The following is a 19,664-nucleotide window of genomic DNA, read 5'->3' as shown; positions in this document are numbered from 1 at the left end:
ATTCCTATGTGCCCACAGGTTATAGACTGCTGAGGACGGCGATCCCTGGATGTCTCGTATCAGACGCCTGGTTGTGGAGAAATCATCTGTTATCACTTTATGTAAATTACATCTTCCAGGCTATGGGCGGGACGCTGCCTGGAAGATAACCTCGCCCCCTGAGATTATTATATATGAAAGGGGCGTTACCAGTGTGATGGCTACCAGTGTGATGTGTGATGGTTATCAGTGTTACCAGTGTGACGGTTACCAGTGTTATGTGTGCTGGTTACCAGTGTCATTTTTACCATCACACTGGTAACCATCACAATGGTAACGCCCCTTTCATATATAATAGGATTTGGGGGCGGAGTTATCTTTCAGGCAGCGTCCCGCCCATAGCCTGGAAGAGGTCATTTACATAAAGTGATAACAGATGATTTCTCCACAACCAGGCGTCTGATACGAGACATTCAGGGATCGCCGTCCTCAGCAGTCTATAACCTGTGGGCACATAGGAATAGTTACATAGGTCACATGTGAAGAAAGCTTCCCTTTAATGATTCGTCCACATGGAGGGCAGCGGGCGAGGACTCCACCTGACAACGACTTTCTTCCTCTATAACACCTGGGAGCGGCGGGAGAGGAACCGAGACCGGAGGATACCGTCATCTGCAGCCATTATAGAGGGAAATAACAGAATAAATCCCCATGCTGCGTTACAGAGGGAAAGGGCAATGGACAGTGCGGCAGCAGTTGGAGCAGAGGAAAGGGGCAGCGGACGGAGCGGGGGAAAGGGGCAGCGGACGGCGCAGGGGAAAGGGGCAGCGGACGGCGCGGGGGAAAGGGGCAGCGGACAGCGCAGGGGAAAGGGGCAGCGCAAGGAAAAGGGGCAGCGCAAGGAAAAGGGGCAGCGCAAGGAAAAGGGCAGCGGACCACATTGAGAATTGTACCTGTCATTTGTGCTTTAACAGTGAACCAAGGGTGTCTACAAAAGGGCACACGGCTATGGCTGGACCTGGGACCGTCACTGGTAATGTAAGCCTGAAGGTATTATAAGCCCAGGTGTCAGGTCTTACTTTCATTTCATGGTTTGGGGGAGGGGTGGATGAGCACTGTGCCCTGTAGTATGAACCAGCACCAGAAGGGGAAAGGTAATTTGATTTTGCCCTCCTTTCCTATGTACGACCCGACAGAAGACCCCCCAGAGTCCAGGGACACAATAGAGGCATTGTGTAAGGAGCCTGATGGGGTTAATCAGTGGCCAGAATGGCAGCTCTTTGCTGGGTGTAAATGGCATCAGCCTCCCAGTAAACAGGAGCAGAGCAATAACTCCTGGACCCAGGGCTGCACTGTCCCAGTAAAACTCAGGACCAGACCACAGCCCATGACCCCAATAGCCCCAAGCACTGACACCTGCAGCACTGAGCCTAGAGATCGGTAACGACCCGCGCCCAAACATCTGCACAACCACCCAGACCTGCAGAAAGTGCTGCAGAGCATTGCACAAGCCGTGTACTTACAGCTGACGCCCGTCTTGTCTGCTTCATGTTCAGCCACTTTTTCATGGTGCGCCCTCCACCCTCGCCCCGGAGACTGCACAGCAGAGCGGTTGTAGCAGTGTGTGGGTGCAGCTGCAGAGGGTTTGTAAGCGGTGACACCAGGGGCCGGCACAGCCCGCAGCACAATCACATGTGTGTCAGGAACGTCTTGTGATTAGCAGAGACTGCGCCGGAGAAGGAAGACGGCGGCAAAGTACAGAGCTGAGGGTGGCGGAGGATACGGCATGTACGTCACAAACCGCTCCGCATACAGACTGATGGCAGGACGCATCATACGGGGAAAGGGAGCAACTGCGGAGCCGCATAGCGCAACTAAGCAGACACTGAACACCAGCGCAGAGATATAGGCTCTGCTGCTCCTCAACTCATGAACCAGGCAGCTCCGGATGAGCAGAGATGCGACGCCTCCCAGATAGAGAGCCGCAGTGCAGGGGGCTGTGGGGCACAGTGGAGCCGCAGGTTCCCGGACCCTAATGCTGGAGACTGACCACCGTGTCCGTACTCCGCCCTCCACCATTACAGCTCCCAGTAAGAAACACTGTGTAACATTCTTCACCATTGTCGATACCTCTGATTACTTTCCCTTGAAGAAAATTTTTGTTTTCATTTAGAGGCTGAAAACCTGATAATTAGCGCAGCTGTGCGGTTGTTACAATGTATCGGTGCAGGTGAGAGCCATCAGCCTGGAGGCCAGGAGGAGAGAGACTGGTGTGAAACGCTTGTCCCACCCAACAGGCTGAGACCTTAAAGGGGAACGGTCACCACTTTGTTAGTGTGAACCAATGCCACCATTACTGCGCAAGCGCCCAGGAAGCTTCCGGCTCCTATTCTCCAGAATGACGTTTCTCGCCGCAGAGCAATGTGCGCCCGCGCGAGCCCACCGCGCTAATGTGGAGGACGCTGGACGCCTCACATCAATCAAAGAAGAAGGACGGCACTTGTGGGCAAGGAGGCGGCACAGATGCCTAGAAATGACCCCCATCAGATCGGACCAAAAGCATTTATATACAGAGCGGGGCAGAGAACTAGGTGTTTTTGGTGGTATAGAGGGGAGTTCGGGGCACATCTGTGTGATGCAGGACAGGCGCTCAGAAAGGTGGTGGCGTTGGTTCACACACTAAAAAACTGGTAACAGGTTCCCCTTAAAGGGAATCTGTCAGTGATCGTCCCCCGGAGCCGTCTATATGGGCCGCAGGTCACAATCCACCTTTTTCTTAATATGTAAATAAGCTGTTAAAATCTATGGGAGGGGCATAGATCTCCCTGAGACTCCGCCTCCAGAGCGTATTGTAAATGGTAGGGGGCGCTACGAGTGTGAGACCTATAATGACTGACAGTCCGCGCTCCGGATCTACACATCTCACAATGGTAACGCACTGTCATTTAATATCGCGTTTTACTCATTCTTCTCCTGTCGGACCAGAGACTACAATCTATTACTCCCTGTTATCAGCCATTACTGGGGGAGGAGACTGTAGGACAGGAGACTACAATCTATTACTCCCTGTTATCAGCCATTACTGGGGGAGGTGACTGTAGGACAGGAGACTACAATCTATTACTCCCTGTTATCAGCCATTACTGGGGGAGGTAACTGTAGGACAGGTGCCCACAATCAGTTTCTCCCTGCTGAGAGTAGCACCTGCCTCGTGAGCTCCAGGACTTCCAGGAGGAGGGTCGTCGTCTGCCTCTCTTCTCCCCAGGGAGAGGCAGGCTTACTGGGAGGCCGGCATGGCTTCCCAGCCTCCTATCCCCCGGTCTATGCCGGCGAGGGACAAGGAGCCACAACAACCGGCCCAGGAGGGAATGAGGAGATCGGGAAGGGTGAGGAAGAATACATCCACCTATTCCAACCCCGAGACGGTTCATCGCCCGCCCAGAGAGGGAGACCGGGGCACCCCAGGCCCCAGGAACAAGAGCCCAGCAAGATCCTGGGGGGAGATGAGCTCCAGCGAGTCCACAAGTTCCTTCTCCTCCCGAGTGGTCGCCACATTACGAGAGTACGAGGACGCCGGCAAAGCACTAACCCAGCTGAAAGAGGAGCTGAGGGAGGCCCAGGTCCTGAACACCCGGGCGTCCAACAAGGAGAGACCCGCGACCTCCCAGAGGGTTAAAGCCCTCAGAGACGAGGTGGTCAGGTTAGTCCTCCTCCAGGAGGGGATTGAGAAAAGCGCAGGTCCCTTCCTGGAGAGGTTTAAGAACCAGCGGCTGTTCTCAGAAATGAAGGGGTTAAACACCTCAGGAGAACCGCCAGCCGGCGTCCTTAGTGAAGAGGAGGAGGAGGATGAAGAGGTGACTGGAGTCACAGGTGCTGGAACCAGTGAGGGGCAGAGCCGGAGCTCAAGTGGTCTCCCTGCAGGGCAGAGGACTCCCACAGCAGAGGCTGGAGTGTCGGTGGAGGAAGAGGAAGGAGGACTGCTGAGGGAGATCCGACTGCTGGAGTCTCCAGTGGACCTGACGCGGTTTTCCTTCGGGGAGGACGATCCAGTGGAGGAGAAAAAAAAGAGGAGGAGGAAGAAGACGGGAGGAGCCGCACAGGAGGTGGTGAGTTACAAGTATGTACCAATGTCTGATGTTGCGCCTGCCACCTCCTGTGTAAACCCCACCAAACCTAAAGGCACGGGCTCTGCAGTGGGCTCGAGCCAGAGGCAAGGTGGGGAGAGGAGGAGGACGTCCGGCGATGCTGCCATCTGTGCGGGGAACAGTGCAGGGGGCGAGGCTGTGGAGGTACTCACAGCGCCGGACATAGGGAGTTCTGTGGAGTTTCCCTCCCTGCCCTCTGCGGCTAAGCCGGTTATCACTGGGGCCGGGAAGGCCGGGAGGGATGTGAAAAAAACATCTGCCAAGAATACTGGGCGCACTGCTGTGACAGGGGGGCAGTGTGCCCCAGCGCCCAAAAAGGACAGTAAGGCCCCAAAATCTGTGGATGCAAGGCGGGCAGCGGTGCCCAACAAACAGTCTGCCCAGCACAAGGAACAAAATGCTGCAGTAGGGGGGCGGGGCGCTCCAGGAGACGACCTGCAGAAAGCCAGCAGCAACCAAAGAGAAACGGGTGTGGTGCTGCAGGGAAAGGAGTCTCTGGGAGTGCTCCCCTCCCCCGGCCCAGCAGGTGTGAGTGCAGAGACACCAGACACAAGGGAGGAAGGAATGGAGGTGACTGTGGAAGGTGCAGAGAACAGCCGAGGTAATGGGGTTACAAGTAAAGGGAATGGAAGTAGTGGTGCAGTGAATGATGGGAGTAGTGGGAATGGTGGGAGTAGTGATGCAGCAAAGGGTGGGGGTAGTGGTGGAATGAATGCTGGGAGTAGTGGGAATGGTGGTGCAGTGAATGATGATGCAGCAAATGGTGGGGGTAGTGGTGGAATGAATGCTGGGAGTAGTGAAGATGGTGGGAGTAGTGGTGTAGCAAATGGTGGGAGTAGTGGTGTAGCAAATGGTGGGGGTAGTGGTGTAATGAATGGTGGGGGTAGTGGTGGAATGAATGGTGGGAGTAATGGTGTAGCAAATGGTGGGAGAAGTAGTGGAGTGAATGATAGGAGTGGTGGTCCTGCGAATGGCGGCAGTAGTAGTGGAGTGAATGGTGGGAGCAGCACTGGTGTTGGTGGGGGGGAAGTAGGCGATGGTCCCGCTGCCCCCCCAGCATTGGCGGGGGCTTCAGCCCAAAGCTATTCAGAAGCTGTCAGTGCTGGGGGCAGTAGTGCGCCCTCGTCTGGTGGCCTTGGGGATGGTGACTTGCAACAGCAGCTCCTGGACGCCCTGAGGAGAGGGGAGAGCTCCATCACTGTAGAGGGGAGGGAGGTTGATCTGTCTTTCTGGATAGAGAGACATGGTCTTTCAGCCTTCCGAGATAGAGGGGCAGAGACTGTCTGGTCTCTGCCGACAACGGGGCAGAGGAGTAACCGTAGGAACGTGGTCCGTCTCCAGTGGGTAAGCAAGGATGCCTGTCCTGATAGGTCGAAGGTGGTTGAGCTCCTGCTGGGGATGGGCTTTGCGGCATATGACATCTTTGCCTTGATCCATCCCTACGGGACCTCCTACTTCAATGTCAGCTTCGTGAGACCAGAGGGCCTTGAGCTTTTCTGGTCTCGCCATGAGCTGGCTCGGAGTCGCCCCGAATGGCATGGTCTCTTTTCCCTGGCAATAACCTGCCAAGATTCAGTCAGGAAAGTGACCGTTTTGACTAGTAACGAGTCGCTTTCCTGTATGGACATTACCACCTGGGTGAGTCGATACGGAGAGGTCACCAATATTCCCGAAAAGAATCTGGAGGACCATGGTATCTGGTCAGGGGCCTGGACCTTCATGGTGAGATTGAAGGTTTCGGGAAACACTGTTACCCATATCCTCTCCTCAACCTTTTTGGGGAGGGATAGGATCTTGATTTTCTACCGGGGGCAGCCTAAGGTCTGTCACAGGTGCGGTAGCCCCACACACTTCAGTGCGCAGTGTACCACCCAGAAATGCGCACTTTTTGGGGACCTTGGTCATCTTGCTGCTGCCTGTCGCAGGATTAGGTGTAACTTGTGTGGTGACCTCGGTCACCCGTTCAGTCGCTGTCCGCGTTCCTTCGCCAATGCGGTCCTGAAAGCGGCGAGTGCGGGACAGGCGAAAGCTGGAACTAATCTTGCCGGTGAAGGGACCAGTAGGGGCGGGGGAGGCAGGGAACCGGTGAGGAGCAAGCTGCCGCCATCCACCATCAGGCGGCAGGAGAAGCGCCGTGGGGACAGGGGGCAGGGAGTAATGTCCCTAAACTCTGACCCAGGTACTTCACTTGCAGCTGAGGATCCTAACGACAGCGAATTGAGCGAGGAAGTCAAGAGACTTGAAAGGGAAGAGCGAGAGGACGCCACGTCTTCCCAGGAACCCTCTTCTGGTGACAGTCTAGATGAGGGAGAGGGGGAGTGGTCACAGAAAAAGAAAAAGGGTAACAGGAAAACGGTCAGAGGTAGGAGGGGGACCAGGTCTCGAGCTGCCTCTTTGGAGTGCGACCCCTCTGACTCTCTGGCCGTGATCCAGGCGCCATTGGAGGGTTCAGCCGCCCCCCCTCTGGTGGATCTCTCCAACCGGTTTGGGGCTCTCCAGGACCTCCCTCTGGAGGGGGGAAGTGGGGACCCGGGCCGGAGGTTGCGGACAAGGTGGTTGGGGCTCAGGAGATGGCTGGGTCTTCCTCTCGGGGGGCAAATACAAAGCCCTCTGGGGGGACGACTAACCCAGGACCACCAGACAAGGGCAAGAATGTATGTAAGGAGAGAATGGACGAGTCTGTTTGTCTTAAGCGAACTAAAAACCCGTCGTTATCGGAGGAAGAGGTTGGGACTGTCATTGGTGGGAAGAAAAAGGCTATCTAATTCAATCAATCATGATGGCGGCACCCACCCCGTTGACGCTGGCAACTATTAACGTTTGCAGCATAAAGTCAGATGCGGCAAGGTATACGGCCTTTCATTTTCTCGGCCAACTTGACGCCGACATTTTGTTTTTGCAGGAGACCAGGTTGACCGATATATCAACCTTGCATAAAGCAAGGCGGGAGTGGAGGCATGGACCCTCCTACTGGTCTCTTGCGGCCGAGCCGTATAGCGGGGTGGCGGTCCTTTTTAAGACCGCAGCGGTTGAATGCAGACGAGTGATCGAATTAGAAATGGGGAGATGCTTGATCCCAGATGTCTCCATGGGGGGACAAGAGCTTCGGCTCATTAACATCTATGGTCCCCAGTCCAAGTGGGACCGCAAATGTCTCTTCCTGAAGATCAAACCTTTTTTATTTAGAGTCGGCAGGTGGTCTTCGGAGGGGATTTCAACAACGTCACGAGATCCTGTGATAGAGGAGGTTCCGGAGACCGGCTGGCTTATGACTGCGTCGCGTTAAACAGGATAGTGAGTGAGGCTCGCCTGGTGGATGTCCACATCCGGCACACCGCAGGCCACGAGGGGTTCACCTATCATAGAGGTAACTGTAGGTCCAGGATAGACAGGTTTTATTTGAAGGAGGTGGCCATCTCTTCACCGTTGTTGGTTGTGGAGGTGGAGTTCTCCGATCACTGTTTGATTATGTTTTCTCTGAATGTTACAGAGACTCCTCGGATGGGAAGAGGTTATTGGAAGCTGAATTCGTCACTCCTTGAGGAAGAAGCTGTAAGACGGTCTTTTGAGGAATTCCTTCAGAGCCAGGTACCATTGCTGGGCCTAAGTAACACTAAGTCGGAGTGGTGGGAGATGTTCAAACATCGGGTGGCGAGATTCTTCCGGCAGCTCTCGAACCTCAGAAGCCTGAACAGGGATCGCCTGTATCAGAGCCTGAGGAGGAAACTCAAGCATCTTGTCTCGACTGGAGGTAGCCGTGAGGAGATCTCCAGAGTGAAGTCCTTGCTGAAGAGGTGTCAGTACGATGGGCACGCATCTTTGGTTTTCGAGAGGGACTACGGGAAGTACTGCTCGCCCGACCCTTACAGAAACTGTAAGATGTCAGTGAATAGTAAGATAGTGACGGGGCTGGTGGACAGTACGGGGTCTCTGAGAAGGTCCAGATCAGGGATCTTGGAGGTCGTCAGTTCCTACTACTCGCACCTCTTGGGAAGGAGGGAGCTGGATCGTGACGGGATGTCGGCTTTCCTGGCTGAATCTGTTCCTGAGCCAGGGGCTGACCTCTCGCTGGGCGGTTTGGCAGAAGCGATCAAAGAAGAGGAAGCGAGACTGGCGATCCATGGGCTTAGGCCCAAAAAGTCGCCAGGTCCGGATGGCTTAACATCCGAGTTCTTTAGGACCTTTAGGGACTCTTTGGTCCCCCTCTTGACTCAGGTGTTTAACGAGTGTCTCACCTCGGGCACTCTGCCGAGATCATTAAGGAGGTCAGCTTTGATCATTTTGTCAAAGGGTAAGGATCCGTCACGCATTGAGAACTGGCGTCCCATAGCACTTCTCAATGTGGACAGGAAGATTTTGGCTAAGATACTTTTCAACAGGCTGGTGAAGTTTGCACCCCGGCTCCTTTCGGAGGTTCAGCACTGTTGCGTTCCTGGCCGTAGCACTTTTAGTGCTGTTCTAGGTGTCCGAGAGGCCGTGGAGCAAGGCAGGGCGGGCCTCTGGAAGGGGTTCTTGCTGACCCTGGATCAGGCAAAAGCCTTTGATCGGGTTAACCACGAGTACCTCTGGTCCACTCTTTTGAGGTATGGTCTGCCTGGAGGGTTTGTGGACTGGCTTAAGACCTTGTATGCAGGGGCTGAGACTTTCCCTCTGGTGAATGGGTGGATTGGACGACCTTTCGGGGTAGGGTCCGGTGTCCGTCATGGCTGTCCTCTTAGCCCTTTGCTTTACGCGTTTGCGATCGATCCCTTCCTCAGAAGGATCGATTGTGGACCGCTGGCGGGGGTGCGGATGGGCGGGGCGGCGCCGGAGGCTATCCTGAGGGTGGTGGCCTACGCGGACGATGTCACCGTCTTTGTTTCTTCGCAAGAGGAGGCAGCGGCGGTGATGTCAGAAGTGGAGCGCTACTCGGAGGCATCCGGGTCCAAGGTCAACCAGGATAAGTGTGAGAGTCTCTGGCTGGGAGGCGGAGATCTCGGCTTTGATCTTCCGGACACCCTCCCCGAACCCCAAGAACATGCCAAAGTCCTGGGCATCGAATTCGGCCAGGGTGATTACCCCACGAAAAACTGGGAAGGCAGAATCAAAGGTGTCGCCCAAGGAGTGGACCAATGGAGGGGTTGATCTTTGACCCTGAGGGAAAGGGTTGGCCTGTGCAAAGCTTTCCTGCTCCCCTTGCTAATCTACCTGGGCAGCGTCTGTGTCTTGCCAGAGCCTCTCTGGACACGGGTCTACAGTCTGTTCTTCCAGATGTTATGGGGGAACAGACTGAACCTAGTCAAGCGGGAGGTCACTTACCGCACGAGGAGACTAGGGGGTTTGAATATGGTGAACCCCGTGGTGTTCCTAGTGAACACCTTCTTGAAAGTGAACGTGGCAAACCTCTGGAAAGAGAGGGCTCCTCCGTGGGTATTCTCCTGCAAAGGATGGTTTCAGCCTTTCTTCCAGGAATGGGAGACCGGGGGAAGATTGAAGGATCTCCGCACACCACACGGGCATCTCCCGGCTTACGTTACCCCGGTTCTGAAAATGATCCGCCGGTGGGGTCTGGGAATGTGGGAGGTGAGGTCCCTCCCGAGGAAACTCCTCGATATGAGGGTCTTGCTTTCTCATTTTCAGAGTCCATTGGTCCTCAAAGACTGCCCAAGTCGGGATCTGGAGGTTGGGTTGAGTTTGTTAAATTCTAGCAGGATCCCCAAGAAGTACTGGGACTTGACTTGGCGCTGCTTCCATGGTAAGCTGTATGTGAGGGACAATTTGAAGTACAGGAGCTCCGAGGACAGGAATTGCCCCCGTGAGGCTTGTGCTAACGTGCTGGAAAGCATGGAGCACTTCCTGCTTCATTGTCCCTTTAATACAGAGGTGTACAACAGGGTGGGGGCTTCCATTGGTTGGCCGCGGCTGGCTACTCTGTCCTACGCCGGGTGGGCCTATGGAGCGTTCGGAGACCTTGGGAGAAGGGACCGAGACACTTTATTCATAGTCAGCGCAGTGGTGAGGTATTTCACGTGGAACGCACGAGTTTTAGTCTCGATGAAGAGTAAAATCCTCCATGTAGATGAAGTCTGTAGGAACATCCTAGGTGACCTGGTGAAGGTACGTTCTCTGGAGTATGAAGGACTGGGTGCCCGGAGGGCGGCCTGTCTCTGGAGGGGCTTTTCCTTCAGGGTGCCTTAGTCCGGTAGTACTCCTATATCCTGGTGGTGGGCTGATGTCTTTCCACCCTAGATTTTTGTTTTGTATTTCTGTCTCCTGGATAGAAGGTTTGCCGGCATCGAACTTGAGCCTTGGATGGTGAGTGTGTAGGTTGTGTTCTGTATATATTGTATATAATGTATAATAGGGGTTTTTAGTTAGGTTGGGTGGGGGATTTGGGGGGGTTCTTCATCAGCGGTGATAAGAGGACTGATCTGGCCTGGTCCAGGCCCCGCCTGGGGAAAAACTTTGGGGCCTGATCCTAGCTCGGAGTAATCCTGAACTTTGTGGCCAGAGCTGGATCAGGGGTGGTGGGATAGTTAGTGTAGGGCTGTGTTTTATGTATATATTAAAAATTACAAAAAAATATATATATATAAAAAAAAAAAAAAAAAGGTTTAAAATTGTCCATGTCACTATTGTATATATTGTTATTTTTGGTTTTCTGTGGTGTGAATGAGGTGCGGTAAGGGGGTGACTAAGGTCAGGCAGTGGGACCAGTAGGTCAGTGTTAGTTCCCGGTTGTATATACGTTATATTAGGTTTAGTGTTTTATTGTATATAATCTTGTATATAGGACGGTGTTTTATGTGTATATAGGACGGCGTGAGCGTTGTGTGGGATTGTATATAGTAGTATGAATGAAGCTGGGCCGGGGGTCTTATAGGTTGTATAATAGTTATTTCTTCTCTATGTATATATTCCTGGGGGGATTTTGTTCTTTCTCTGTAGGTCGGATCTTCTATTTCTGTGATTTGTGTCGGGTTTTTGTCGTCTTGTTCTGCAGTTTTGTTCTTATGTTTTGTGTCCTGTAATGTTTTCTTCTATAAATAAAAAAAAGACCTCCAATCTATTACTCCCTGTTATCAGCCATTACTGGGGGAGGAGACTGTAGGACAGGAGACTACAATCTATTACTCCCTGTTATCAGCCATTACTGGGGGAGGTGACTGTAGGACAGGAGACTACAATCTATTACTCCCTGTTATCAGCCATTACTGGGGGAGGTGACTGTAGGACAGGAGACTACAATCTATTACTCCCTGTTATCAGCCATTACTGGGGGAGGAGACTGTAGGACAGGAGACTACCATCTATTACTCCCTGTTATCAGCCATTACTGGGGGAGGTGTCTGTAGGACAGGAGACTACAATCTATTACTCCCTGTTATCAGCCATTACTGGGGGAGGTGTCTGTAGGACAGGAGACTACAATCTATTACTCCCTGTTATCAGCCATTACTGGGGGAGGTGACTGTAGGACAGGAGACTACAATCTATTACTCCCTGTTATCAGCCATTACTGGGGGAGGTGTCTGTAGGACAGGAGACTACAATCTATTACTCCCTGTTATCAGCCATTACTGGGGGAGGAGACTGTAGGACAGGAGACTACAATCTATTACTCCCTGTTATCAGCCATTACTGGGGGAGGTGTCTGTAGGACAAGGGCCTACACTCTATTACTTCCAGCACATGGTGGGGCAGTGATGTGCAGGCTCGAGGTTCTGTATTTAGGGGTCTTACTTTGTCGCTGTCCACAGTGTTCTGTGACGTCCGAGAAGCGATGGAGATTGTGTCCGGCTGACTGCTGCCGTCCCCCTGACTGTCCAGATCCTCAAGTCCATCCCTGTAAGGAAGCGACAACTATTAACTGCTCAATAAAACGTGCACCCACCCCCAAAGACCCTGCATATCCCCACGCTTCACTCTTCGTATCTGCACCTTTAAGACCATGCCTCCACGGAGCGCGCACCCCCAGAACCCTGCCTCCACGGAGCGCGCACCCCCAGAACCCTGCCTCCACGGAGCGCGCACCCCCAGAACCCTGCCTCCACGGAGCCCGCACCCCCAGAACCCTGCCTCCACGGAGCGCGCACCCCCAGAACCCTGCCTCCACGGAGCGCGCACCCCCAGAACCCTGCCTCCACGGAGCGCGCACCCCCAGAACCCTGCCTCCACGGATCCCGCACTCCCAGACCATGCCTCCACGGATCCCGCACCCCTAGACCCCTGCCTCCACGGATCCCGCACACCCAGAACCCTGCCTCTACGGATCCCGCACACCCAGAACCCTGCCTCTACGGATCCCGCACACCCAGAACCCTGCCTCTACGGATCCCGCACACCCAGAACCCTGCCTCCACGGATCCCGCACCCCCAGAACCCTGCCTCCACGGAGCGCGCACCCCCAGAACCCTGCCTCCACGGAGCGCGCACCCCCAGAACCCTGCCTCCACGGAGCGCGCACCCCCAGAACCCTGCCTCCACGGATCCCGCACCCCCAGAACCCTGCCTCCACGGATCCCGCACCCCCAGAACCCTGCCTCCACGGATCCCGCACCCCCCCAGAACCCTGCCTCCACGGATCCCGCACCCCCCCAGAACCCTGCCTCCACGGATCCCGCACCCCCCCAGAACCCTGCCTCCACGGATCCCGCACCCCCAGACCCTGCCTCCATGGATCCCGCACCCCCAGACCCTGCCTTCATGGATCCCGCACCCCCAGAACCCTGGCTCCACGGATCCCGCACCCCCAGAACCCTGCCTTCATGGATCCCGCACCCCCAGAACCCTAGCTCAATGGATCCCACACCCCCAGAACTCTGGCTTCATGGATCCTGCACCCCCAGACCCCTGCCTACATGGATCCCGCACCCCCAGACCCTGCCTCCATGGATCCAGCACCCCCAGACCCCTGCCTCCATGGATCCCGCACCCCCAGAACCCTGCCTCCATGGATCCCGCACCCCCAGAACCCTGCCTCCATGGATCCCGCACCCCCAGACCCCTGCCTCCATGGATCCAGCACCCCCAGACCCTGCCTCCATGGATCCCGCACCCCCAGAACCCTGCCTCCATGGATCCAGCACCCCCAGAACCCTGCCTCCATGGATCCCGCACCCCCAGGGAAGCTGTGTGACGGACGGTGGAGGATGTTCCAGTGGATAAAACATGAGAAGGTTCTTTTTCCTTTTAGTGTCAGAGTGAAGACATAACTCTGGTCTCTGCGCTCCATCCAGCCATGTGATATATAGAGATCGATGACAGGGCTCCGAATATCACCGGAGCGCAGGGAGATCTCACGTCCAATGCTTCATATCCTTATAAGAAGGGAAGAGACTGATCCCGGGGGTGACACGATGCCCCCACCCCTGACCCACTGTGGAGGCATCTCCCAAGCTATGGCTGTCCTTAAAGGGTCACTGAACCTACACAGTCTGCAGAGATCACACCCTGACCAGAGGTCCCGACACATCTGGCAGATCTGAGGATAGCCTTGCAGGAGGAACCAGTCATTTCAGCTGCAGCAACATCTGCTGGGACTTTTAGTGCCACCACCTCTGGACATTCACTTCTCATATCTATGACATCTCTCACCTCTTGCTGTTGTTCCTCTGCTTGGCCGGGGTCTTTGGGGGCTGGATCGGCTCCTTTAAGGCTCCTTTCAGGTGGATCATCCTCTCCTGGATCACCTCTCGGATATTCTTAATCCACTCCTGCTTTACTTCTAAGCTTGATGCCTAAGGATAAAGTAGACGTGAGGCCAAAAGAGAAGTGCGCTATAATAAATCACTATACAAAAACCGCATGCACGTCTGACCAGTAAGTGCATCCATACAGCCATATAAACTGAGCAGCCTTATCCCCCAGTCACCTCCAGAGCTGCAGTCACTATTCTGCTGTTACACCACGCCTGATCCTCCAGACACCTCCAGAGCTGCAGTCACTATTCTGCTGTTATATTGTGTCTTATCCCCCAGTCACCTCCAGAGCTGCAGTCACTATTCTGCTGTTACACCACGCCTGATCCTCCAGACACCTCCAGAGCTGCAGTCACTATTCTGCTGTTATATTGTGTCTTATCCCCCAGTCACCTCCAGAGCTGCAGTCACTATTCTGCTGTTACATCCTGTCTTATCCTAGTCACCTCCAGAGCTGCAGTCACTCTTCTGCTGTTACATCTTATCCTCCAGTCACCTCCAGAGCTGCAGTCACTATTCTGCTGTTACATCGTCTTATCCCCCAGTCACCTCCAGAGCTGCAGTCACTATTCTGCTGTTACATCGTGTCTTATCCCCCAGTCACCTCCAGAGCTGCAGTCACTATTCTGCTGTTACATCCTGTCTTATCCTAGTCACCTCCAGAGCTGCAGTCACTCTTCTGCTGTTACATCTTATCCTCCAGTCACCTCCAGAGCTGCAGTCACTATTCTGCTGTTACATCGTCTTATCCCCCAGTCACCTCCAGAGCTGCAGTCACTATTCTGCTGTTACATCGTGTCTTATCCCCCAGTCACCTCCAGAGCTGCAGTCACTATTCTGCTGTTACATCCTGTCTTATTCTACAGTCACCTCCAGAGCTGCGGTCACTCTTTTGCTGTTACACCACGCCTGATCCTCCAGTCACCTCCAGAGCTGCAGTCACTCTTATGTTAGATCATGTCTTATCCTCCAGTCACCTCCAGAGCTGCAATCACTATTCTGCTGTTACATTGTGTCTTATCCTCCAGTCACTTCCAGAGCTGCGGTCACTCTTTTGCTGTTTCACCACGCCTGATCCTCCAGTCACAGTAACATGACAGCTTTGGAAGCGACTGGAGTATGTAAATCAGATCTCATGCAAAGTAGAGAAAAAACAGATATGGCTCAAACCTTCAACACTGTTTTATTATCGGAGGACGGCGTACGACCCGACCACAAGGCGAACTTACAGGAGTCCCCTTCAACGTGCTCCGTCACCCCGAGCTCCGAGGTCTGAAAAGAATATGATTTGTAATGAGAAAAGCAGCCGCCCGGCACAGCTGCTGACCCGGGGTCTGCGTCCGACTGCTCTAACCATAACGCCAGTGACGAGAGGCATCGGCCCCCCATCATCAAATTATCCAAGACTCCAGTCTCCTTGGAACGGCGCCTGGGGGCCGATGAGATAAAGCTCTCAGGACGGGACCAAGGCAAGGGCGGGGGCGAGGAAACCAGGGCGGGGGCGAGGACCAAGGCAAGGGCGGGGGCGAGGACCAAGGCAAGGGCGAGGAAATCAGGGCGGGGGCGAGGACCAAGGCAAGGGCGGGGGCGAGGACCAAGGAAAGGGCGAGGAAACCAGGGCGGGGGTGAGGACCAAGGCAAGGAGCGGGGCGAGGAGACCAGGGCGGGGGCGAGGACCAAGGCAAAGGCGGGGGCGAGGAGACCAGGGCGGGGGCGAGGACCAAGGCAAAGGCGGGGGCGAGGAGACCAGGGCGGGGGCGAGGACCAAGGCAAAGGCGGGGGCGAGGACCAAGGCAAGGGCGGGGGCGAGGACCAAGGAAAGGGCGAGGAAACCAGGGCGGGGGTGAGGACCAAGGCAAGGAGCGGGGCGAGGAGACCAAGGCGGGGGCGAGGACCAAGGCAAAGGCGGGGGCGAGGAGACCAGGGCGGGGGCGAGGACCAAGGCAAAGGCGGGGGCGAGGAGACCAGGGCGGGGGCGAGGACCAAGGCAAAGGCGGGGGCGAGGACCAAGGCAAGGACGAGGACCAAGGCAAGGGCGGGGGCGAGGACCAAGGCAAGGGCGAGGAAACCAGGGCGGGGGCGAGGACCAAGGCAAGGGCGGGGGCGAGGACCAAGGCAAGGGCGAGGAAACCAGGACGGGGGCGAGGACCAAGGCAAGGAGCGGGGCGAGGAGACCAGGGCGGGGACGAGGACCAAGGCAAGGAGCGGGGGCGAGGATACCAGGGCGGGGGCGAGGACCAAGGCAAAGGCGGGGGCGAGGAGACCAGGGCGGGGGCGAGGACCAAGGCAAGGGCGGGGGCGAGGACCAAGGCAGGGGCGAGGACCAAGGCAAGGGCGGGGGCGAGGACCAAGGCAAGGGCGGGGGCGAGGACCAAGGCAAGGGCGGGGGCGAGGATAAGTGTGGGGTCGAGGACCAGGGCAATAAAACTGTTGCACAAATAAATATATGATAAAACAATTCCTACCTTGCTCCGGCTTCTTGCTTTACGCCCCATTCTCAATGTGTATAGTTAATAATCCACCCACTGAATAAGCCAAAACCGCGCCCCCACGGTAAAGAGCCAAAGCTCCGACACATGGTATAGCGTTAATATCATCATCATTTACAGTTAGCATCCCCCTCTTTGGTAGATATAGCCGACGCTCCTCTATAGGATTAATGCTGAACCCCTATAGTATAAAGTAACAGCCAATACGGTGGTATACGGCTATTGTCCTGCCCTCATGGTGGTGTGTGTTTAATTCACCACCCCCATGGCAACAGTTAATGCCCAGCCCCCGTGTTATACAGTTATTGCCACCATGGTGCATGGACAGTTAATGCTCTGCTCTCGTTTTATACAGTTATTGCCCCCGTGGTACATGAAGTTAATGCCTGGCCTCCGTGGTACACAGTTATTGCCCCCGTGGTATATGGACGGTTAATGCCTGGCCCCTGTGGCACAGAATTACTGCCCCTGTGGTACATGCACAGTTATTGCCCCCCCCCCCCCCGCCATGGTGCACCTACAGTGCCCGTCCCCTGGCCCGCGTGGCATGCAGTTATTGCCCCCGCCGTGGTGCACCTACAGTGCCCGTCCCCTGGCCCCCGTGGCATGCAGTTATTGCCCCCGCCGTGGTGCACCTACAGTGCCCGTCCCCTGGCCCGCGTGGCATGCAGTTATTGCCCCCGCCGTGGTGCACCTACAGTGCCCGTCCCCTGGCCCGCGTGGCATGCAGTTATTGCCCCCGCCGTGGTGCACCTACAGTGCCCGTCCCCTGGCCCCCGTGGCATGCAGTTATTGCCCCCGCCGTGGTGCACCTACAGTGCCCGTCCCCTGGCACAGGTGGCGGCGGTCCTCACCAGCAGCTTGTTCTTGTAGACATACTTCGTGTGCCCCGTGGAGTCTTTGATTTCTTTGCTAAACACCAGAGAGATTTCAAACAGGAAGAGGTGCCGGTCTCGCCCCTTTCTAATCAGAGATTTGGGATCCCAGACTTGGAAGGAGTCCTGGAGGATGAGCTCGCCCTGAACATCCAGGTTCTCATCAAACCCTAATGATAAAAAAAAATGTGTTAGTGAAGGAGGTGATCAGGCTGCGGCCATGCTGGGAATTGTAGTGCCCAGGTGGTGCACTCAGGCATCACCTTCCAGCATGCTGACGTGCATGGCGTCATTGGCTCTCTTCGGCACGCTGAGCATCACCTCCAGGCCGTCCTTGATCTCGCCTTTACCCTCCTCGCAGCAGGTCAGCAGCTCCTGAAGGAGAGACCAAGATTCGGGAATGTAAAGGGAATGTCGCCCCCCCCTCCCGGACGCCCCCCGTGGAGTCTACACCGAGCCGCACAGTAAATATTTATCACATCTCTGCAATGGAAACTGCGGCACGTAACACAGGAGCCATCCAGGAGGGAGAAACAGGTCCAGCGTGAGGCCAGACACCGCCATCCGGTGCCCGGAGATGCGCCAACAACGCCGAGTCTCCCTGCTTTACTGATCCGTCAGACACACTCATCTCCAGCCACATCCACAATTCTGCTGCATCCCCCATTATCACAGTGGTGACAGGCACAGATCTAAGTGCTGAACTCCCATCATGCACTGCAACCTGCTGCGTTGCATTATGGGAGAGTCGGATTAGCTGCAGCGCCTGCTATAAACACTGCAATACATCATCTGTACAGAATCAGCAGGAATATGCTGGCCACAATCAAGAGAGAAGGAAAGCAGCAGATTGTGAATGCAGCTCTGGATGTGAACGCAGTCCAGGAACTGTACGAGGCGGGTGTTGTGAGTCGGGCGGCGTGGTGTTGGCGGAGCGCACCTTGAGCAGCAGCTGATACTTTGTAATCCTCTGCACGGGTTTGATGAGATATGAGGAGATGGAGTTGGCCAGTCCGTGTCTTTGCTGGATCTCCTGTAATGTAGAGAAAAGACGATCAGAGGATGACGAGCGTGTACCCAGCGACCAAGTACCCGGCGACCGAGTACCCGGCGACCGAGTACCCGGCGACCGAGCACCCGGCGACCGAGCACCCGGCGACCGAGCACCCGGCGACCGAGCACCCGGCGACCGAGCACCCGGCGACCGAGCACCCGGCGACCGAGCACCCGGCGACCAAGTAAACAGCGACCATACTTACATCAAAGAAGGTGCCGGCGTGCTCCAGGATCAGCTGACTGGAGTCCGGCTTGTTCTTACAATATGTCACATACATCTGAAACTTGTCAGCCTGAAAGCAGAAAAGCCAAAGAAGAATCATCACACCGACCCCTGTATACTGCCCTCACTGACCCCTGTATACTGCCCTCACCGACCCCGCACGGGCCCCGTATACTGCCCTCACCGACCCCGCGCGGGCCCCGTATACTGCCCTCACCGACCCCGCGCGGGCCCCGTATACTGCCCTCACCGACCCCGCGCGGGCCCCGTATACTGCCCTCACCGACCCCGCGCGGGCCCCGTATACTGCCCTCACCGACCCCGCGCGGGCCCCGTATACTGCCCTCACCGACCCCGCGCGGGCCCCGTATACTGCCCTCACCGACCCTGCGCGGGCCCAGTATACTGCCCTCACCGACCCTGCGCGGGCCCCGTATACTGCCTTCACCGACCCGGCGCGGGCCCCGTATACTGCCCTCACCGACCCTGCGCGGGTCCCGTATACTGCCCTCACCGACCCTGCGCGGGCCCCGTATACTGCCCTCACCGACTCTGCACGGGCCCCGTATACTGCCCTCACCGACCCTGCGCGGGCCCCGTATACTGCCCTCACCGACCCGGCGCGGGCCCCGTATACTGCCCTCACCGACCCTGCGCGGGCCCCGTATACTGCCCTCACCGACCCTGCGCGGGCCCCGTATACTGCCCTCACCGACCCTGCGCGGGCCCCGTATACTGCCCTCACCGACCCTGCGCGGGCCCCGTATACTGCCCTCACCGACCCGGGCCCCGTATACTGCCCTCACCGACCCTGCGCGGGCCCCGTATACTGCCCTCACCGACCCTGCGCGGGCCCCGTATACTGCCCTCACCGACCCGGGCCCCGAATACTGCCCTCACCGAACCGGCGTGGGTCCCCTGCACCGCCCTCACCACTGACCCTAGACACCCTATATAGCATTATCACTACTGACCCTATACAGATCCTATGTACAATCATCACTAATCCTTTATACAAACATGGACTCTTCCGATCTGCGCCCTCAATGATTAGCGACATTTTAATCACCCATGTAACGAAGCAATGACCGACGTCCTCCGGAAGTTGTTCGTATTTCTCCAATTCCTTTAAAAAGATGCTGAGGAGAAGCAAAGGATTGTGGGTCAGAACATTACAGGCCCCGAGCAGATAAATATAATCAATTAACAAAATACAA

At 55.9% G+C, this 19,664-nt stretch overlaps 1 protein-coding gene across 1 annotated transcript in view; it reads right to left on the bottom strand.

Annotated features, from left to right (window-relative positions):
* LOC141161317 (kalirin-like) overlaps window positions 1-19,664 on the bottom strand; it is a 621,825-nt gene that overhangs the window by 228,242 nt on the left and 373,919 nt on the right. Inside the window, exons 17-24 of the mRNA XM_073646130.1 lie at window positions 19,517-19,586; window positions 18,428-18,517; window positions 18,109-18,201; window positions 17,432-17,543; window positions 17,148-17,338; window positions 14,975-15,076; window positions 13,701-13,843; window positions 11,847-11,949 (exon numbers count right to left, since the gene is read on the bottom strand). Coding sequence (XP_073502231.1) covers window positions 11,847-11,949; window positions 13,701-13,843; window positions 14,975-15,076; window positions 17,148-17,338; window positions 17,432-17,543; window positions 18,109-18,201; window positions 18,428-18,517; window positions 19,517-19,586 — 904 coding nt within the window. The remainder of the gene's footprint in view (window positions 1-11,846; window positions 11,950-13,700; window positions 13,844-14,974; window positions 15,077-17,147; window positions 17,339-17,431; window positions 17,544-18,108; window positions 18,202-18,427; window positions 18,518-19,516; window positions 19,587-19,664) is intronic.

The sequence above is a fragment of the Phyllobates terribilis genome, unplaced genomic scaffold, assembly GCF_046119375.1.
Source record: "Phyllobates terribilis strain yellow unplaced genomic scaffold, ASM4611937v1 Scaffold_9__5_contigs__length_417890890, whole genome shotgun sequence".
In the NCBI taxonomy this organism is placed as follows: Eukaryota; Metazoa; Chordata; class Amphibia; order Anura; family Dendrobatidae; genus Phyllobates; species Phyllobates terribilis.
This window is presented reverse-complemented; position numbering and strand designations above follow the sequence as displayed.